The sequence below is a fragment of the Camelina sativa genome, chromosome 16, assembly GCF_000633955.1.
Source record: "Camelina sativa cultivar DH55 chromosome 16, Cs, whole genome shotgun sequence".
Classification (NCBI taxonomy): domain Eukaryota; kingdom Viridiplantae; phylum Streptophyta; class Magnoliopsida; order Brassicales; family Brassicaceae; genus Camelina; species Camelina sativa.
This window is the reverse complement of record NC_025700.1, coordinates 9,640,943-9,646,788: the sequence shown is the minus strand read 5'-3', so window position 1 is coordinate 9,646,788 and position 5,846 is coordinate 9,640,943. Positions and strand designations below refer to the sequence as shown.

The 5,846-nt window shown below is 39.3% G+C and overlaps 2 protein-coding genes across 2 annotated transcripts; both read left to right on the top strand.

The window, feature by feature from the left end:
* On the top strand, positions 825 to 3,735 carry LOC104750244 (prolycopene isomerase, chloroplastic-like). The gene is made up of 10 exons (XM_010472014.2): positions 825 to 1,048; positions 1,218 to 1,441; positions 1,548 to 1,658; positions 1,732 to 1,785; positions 1,874 to 1,965; positions 2,063 to 2,258; positions 2,465 to 2,656; positions 2,744 to 2,902; positions 3,003 to 3,239; positions 3,325 to 3,735. Exons 1-10 carry the CDS (start codon positions 874 to 876, stop codon positions 3,637 to 3,639), a joined length of 1,755 nt encoding a protein of 584 aa, XP_010470316.1. The 5' UTR covers positions 825 to 873; the 3' UTR covers positions 3,640 to 3,735.
* Positions 3,896 to 4,562, top strand: LOC104753535 (uncharacterized protein At1g43920, Chloroplastic-like). Its single transcript, XM_010475776.1, has 2 exons — positions 3,896 to 4,192; positions 4,266 to 4,562. The coding sequence occupies exons 1-2, from the start codon at positions 4,016 to 4,018 to the stop codon at positions 4,560 to 4,562; spliced, it is 474 nt and encodes a 157-aa protein (XP_010474078.1). The 5' UTR covers positions 3,896 to 4,015.

Here is a 5,846-nt window from a genome sequence, read left to right as displayed (position 1 = left end):
TAGAGATTGATGCTTGTTAGTTAAAAAACACTTAAATAAAACAATTCTTTAGATTTTATTTATTAACTTGTAAGTTTTGAAAATATTCACAAAACAATTTTTTGAAATTTGTTTATGTAGTCTAGAAAAGTTTATATATATAATAAACAAAAAGGTGTAAGACATAGAGGTGTGAAATAAAAAGGTGTAAAAATTAATGGATGTGATTTTTGAAACATGAAGGTACAACAAAGAGATGCAAAATTAAGAGGTGTGATTTTTGAAAGATGGGGGTGCGATGAAAAGATACGATTAATAATTTGCAACTGTTGGAGTCATTAATAATTAGTTTATATATATAATAAACAAAAAGGTGTAAGAAATTGAGGTGTAAAATAAAAAAATGTAAAAATTAATAGATGTGAAACATAGAGGTACAACAAATAGGTGTAAGACATAGAGGTGTGACATAAAAATGTGTAAAAATTAATGGATGTGATTTTTGAAATATGGAGGTACAACAAAAAAATGCAAAAAGTAAGAGGTGTGATTTTTGAAAGATGGGGTGCGATGAAAAGACACAATTAATAATTTGCAACTGTTGGAATTATTAATAATTTTAAACCGTTAGATGGAAAAGTAGAACTAATATCATCTACTCGATTAAAGTTCACAAAAAAATGAGTTTGCTATTATATAGATTATAATTTTATTTCTTATATTATATTTATGGGCCTGAGCAAATAATAGATATGCCAATCTGAATATAGGCCATGAAACAAAAAAGGAAGAACAAAGCTAGTGCATGTAACGTGGCTGCTTTAAGGCCTCTTTTTGATATGTCAGAACAATAAGCCCGCCAAATCCACACACAACAGCGAGACAGGACACATCATGCTCTTCTCTCTCTCCCCTCCTATGGCCGCTAATCTCTGCGGTTGGACCCTTCAGTCTCCGTCTCTCTATAACTTTAGACGACCAACGGTCAGATCTTCCTTCATACGGTCTTCTTCGTCTTCATCATCCTCATCTTCCAATGGCAATCTTCCCATTAAACAATCCTCATCTGGTTCACTCTCTCTCTCTTCTTGTTTCTTGAAATTTGTGTAGAAAGTAGCAAACTAAAATTAAGTCTCTTACTGTGATTAAGTAGTTGTCTAATCTAACAGTTCCAAGGGTTAGTAATTTTTTATGTCCTGTAACTGATAATTTTACTGTATGGTTGGTGTGTTTTGTAGGGGAGTCTGAAGCAGATGTTGTGGTTATTGGAAGTGGTATAGGGGGATTATGTTGTGGTGCATTGTTAGCTAGATATGGTCAGGATGTGCTTGTATTGGAGAGTCATGATCAGCCCGGTGGCGCGGCTCATTCCTTTGACATCAAAGGGTACAAGTTTGACTCAGGCCCTTCTCTGTTTTCTGGTTTGCAATCGCGAGGTCCTCAAGCTAACCCACTTGCTCAAGTAATATGTCTCTCTTCCTATAGGGATTTTTGATCGGAATGAAATTGATCAAAGTCTTTGTCATGTTTTCTTATGCATTTTGGGTGATTGTGTTTTTATTTTTCAGGTTCTTGATGCTTTAGGGGAATCACTTCCATGTAGTAAATATGATTCTTGGATGGTCTACTTACCAGAAGGGGACTTCTTGTCACGCATAGGCCCTACGGATTTTTTTAAGGTAAAGAAGTTTAGCGTATGCAACTTCTTTGAGCTTTAGTCACTGATCTTGTTTCGTATTATTTTTTCTTCAGGATTTAGAGACATATGCCGGTCCAAGCGCAGTCCAGGAGTGGGAAAAGCTTCTTGTGGGTGCCTATGTCTGAATATAAATGACATACATCTACTCGTGAGATCTCATCTGCTAATAACCACATGACTATGATGAACCTGCAGGGAGCAATACTCCCTCTGTCTTCTGCTGCAATGGCGTTACCACCGCTGTCTATTCGTGGGGATCTTGGTGTTCTCTCCACGGCTGCTGCTAGGTATATATCAGAGTATCTTGTTTTATGTTAATAGAATTTGTTATAGTCATCTTTTGCTTAGTGCATTTTTAAAATGACTTATCTTTTATCTTGTTAGATATGCTCCTTCCCTTTTAAAATCTTTCATTGCAATGGTTCCTAAAGGGGCATTGGGCGCCACAAAGCTTCTCCGCCCGTTCTCGGAGATCGTTGATTCTTTAGGGTTGAAAGACCCTTTCATACGAAACTGGATTGATCTTCTCGCATTCCTTCTCGCAGGGGTCAAATCTGATGGCATACTCTCAGCCGAGATGGTAATGAACAACCATATATCTTTAAAACTGTAACTGCAATATTATGTCCATTACTAACTTGATTTGTTTGGTATAACATCTTAACTCTATCCTTCATTCCAAAACATGTCTTACATGGAGTCTTTGCACAAGAAGAAACAAGTTTATCATATTTTTGGTGGACAAGATCGGGTTAAAATGAAAGACTCTGCTTCTTATCTGTGCAGATCTACATGTTTGCGGAATGGTACAAGCCAGGTTGCACATTGGAGTACCCAATTGATGGCAGTGGTGCAGTGGTTGAAGCGCTTGTCCGTGGCTTAGAGAAGTTCGGGGGACGTCTCTCTCTTGAAAGCCATGTCGAGAATATTGTCATCGAGAATGGTAAAGCTGTTGGAGTCAAGCTAAAGAATGGTCAAGTATGAAGAATTCATGACGTTACATATATTAAGTCTCTCTTCTGTTTTCTCATCATTGCTCATTTCGATTATTTGAAAATGTTTCAGTTCATTCGAGCTAGAAAAGCTGTGGTTAGCAATGCGTCGATGTGGGACACGTTAAAGCTCTTACGTCCAGGAGCTCTCCCAGAATCATACGTTAAAGGTGTGAATACGACGCCCCAATGTGAATCATTCATGCATCTTCACTTGGGATTCGACGCAGAGGTATAGAAGGAAAACATAATAAAAGCAAAATCCAATTTACCGATGTTTCAGTTTAGCGTGTTTGTTATTTTCTTGGTTTCAATAAGTGGAACTGGAACAGGGAATAGCAGATGATCTTGAGATCCATCACATTGTTGTGAATGACTGGGACCGTGGTGTGGACGCTGACCAGAATGTGGTTCTGATATCAGTCCCTAGTGTTCTTAGCCCGAACCTTGCGCCACCAGGAAAACATGTTTTGCATGCTTACTGTCCTGGAACCGAACCTTTCAGTCTCTGGGAAGGTCTTGACAGGAGAAGTGCCGAGTACAAGAATCTCAAATCCCAACGGTCCGAGGTACCTATTCATTTTTTTTAAGCTTCAGTGCTCTGAATACGTAAACCCAAATCTCAACGAAAATGTACTGGTATCATTGGTGAAGGTGATGTGGAGAGCAGTGGAGCGGGCATTAGGGCCCGGGTTCAAGAGAGAAAAGTGTGAGGTGAGTTTGGTTGGAACACCATTAACGCATCAGAGGTTTCTAAGGAGGAATAGAGGAACGTATGGGCCTGCCATAGAGGCTGGGAAAGGTACGTTTCCTGGCCATTCCACTCCTATTCCGCAGCTTTTGTGCTGCGGTGACTCGACCTTTCCCGGGATTGGAGTTCCTGCAGTGGCAGCTAGTGGCGCCATTGTGGCGAATTCTCTTGTTCCTGTTTCTAAGCATTCTGAGCTTCTTGATGCTATTGGCTTGTAGAAAGATATGCTATTGATTACCATATAATATGTATGTTTCGTTTAAAAACCTTTCAAAGTACTTTCTACTATATTCGGTTAAAAAATGTCATTAAAATCCCGAAGTTAGCATTTTCTTTGATTTAAATCATGAAGTCTGAAAATGTTGAAACAAATCATTAACCTTTTGTTGACTTATATTTAAATCACGAAGTCTTGTTGACTTCGTCGTTTGAAGCACATCGTTAACTGGCCAAACGGAGATATTAAATGGGGTTTATTATCTGTTAAACAGTTCCGTTAGTTCGTCGTTATCTCCTTTAATCTAATCGAACATTCCTAACAAAATCCCCAAAATCACAAAACCCCAAAATCACGAACCCTAATTTTCGATTCAGATGAGTTCTAGCTCGGAGACATCGGTGGTTGCTTCGTCCAACCGTGGAGTGCCATCCAAGTGCATTTGTGGAGTCGGTGTGAGGATCTTTACATTGAGAACCGAAGAAAATCCTGGTAGACCGTTCTTCCGTTGTTTAACCAAAAGAGATCCAAGCTCGTGGACAAACAAAAGAGATGTAAGTAGTCATTGGTATGTTCAATGTTAATTATATGTGCAATGGTAAGTAATGGTGTTTGTTTTTGCAACAGGGTCACTTGTTTAAGTGGGTCGAGGAGGCGGTGTATGAGGAAGTTGATGATGCATTACCAAAACTAGGACTTATGGCGAATGAGATCGTGAAAACGAAATCCCAAGTTAATGAATTGACTGCTGCTTTACTAGAGTTGAAGGAAGAAGCATTGTGGAGCAAAGTGGAAATCCGCAAGTTCAGAACGTTATTGAAAGTGTGTTTTGTGTGTGTTGTTTGTATTTGTGTTTTCTCAATTGGCATTGCTTACCTAGTGATTGGTAAAGCACAACAAATGAAGTTTGTTCTCGGTTATTAGTGTGTGTTCCTTGATGAGTGTGTGTGGGAGAACGTTCTTTATGGCTTTAACAAGACCCTGCAAATGATTGATGAAAACACATTAAACACATTATAATAACCGATTGATCAAAACACATTAAACAAAATTTACTAACCGATTGTTTGTCAGAAATAATAGCTATCTTTCTTCCATCCTCAAGCCCCAATGAAGTAGAGAGTAACCCCATGAACCAATCCCAATTGTCATCATTCTCTATCTCAACCACTGCCCAAGCAAGTGGAACTATCCTATTGTCACCATCTCTTCCAACAACAGCCAAGAGATGTCCCTTGATGTCCCATTTAAGAAAGGCACCATCTACTCCGATGATGGGTCTACATGTCTCCTTCCAAGTACCCCTTTGTGATTTAAAACATACAAATAACCGATAGAACCTTTGTAAGCTCCCAACTGTCGGACCAGGAATAGTCTCAATCTCAAAAACAGTTCCTGGATTTTATCTCTTAATCTCTGCTTGATCATCTCATATCCGTGAGAAATGCTCTTGATGACCAGCCTTTGCTTCTCGCCTCTCTTTTGTCTTTGCCTCAGAACATTGTTCTTCACTAACTTCTAGATTGTATTCTCTCTTAATCTCTGCTTGCATCTCTCTCGGTCTGATCTTTGGATTCTGTCTCAACCTATCCGCAAACAACCAAAGCTATCGTTCCTCGCTTTAACATGTGATTGTACCCTGATCTCACACATACATGCTTACTCTCGTATACCTTTATTTGCATCTTGTGTTTCTTCTTATTGTAAGAGCAGTAGCATCTCCACAAACACTTGACCTTAGGATCAATATTAGCACATTTTGCACCAATCTTCAAAGACTGCGATCTATACAGCTTAATGTCGTATCTGGTCTTCAGGGAATACCTGAGCACAAATATCTTGAACTCCTCTGGTGAACTAAACGTTTTCCCCAACTCGAGCTACACTTCAGGATCTTTGACTTCTACATGGTCTTCATTATCCTCGCCTTGGCCATTATCTTCGTCTTCACTTTCTGACAAAGGGTCAGGTATCTTCTCGTCATCAAAGATATCATCTCGACTGTCGTTATCAGTCTAGTCTTCCTCTTCTCTCGCACCCTGTCCAAACTCTGCTTCGAAGTCCTCGTTCTTCTATACCAACACGGTTTCCATCTTCTTCTTCAAAGACTTGGTTTCTATCATCCTGGTACCCTCTTCCTCTTCAGCAGCCTCGTAACCAACATCATCACAATCTTCATCGCCAACCACATCACAATCATCTCCACTT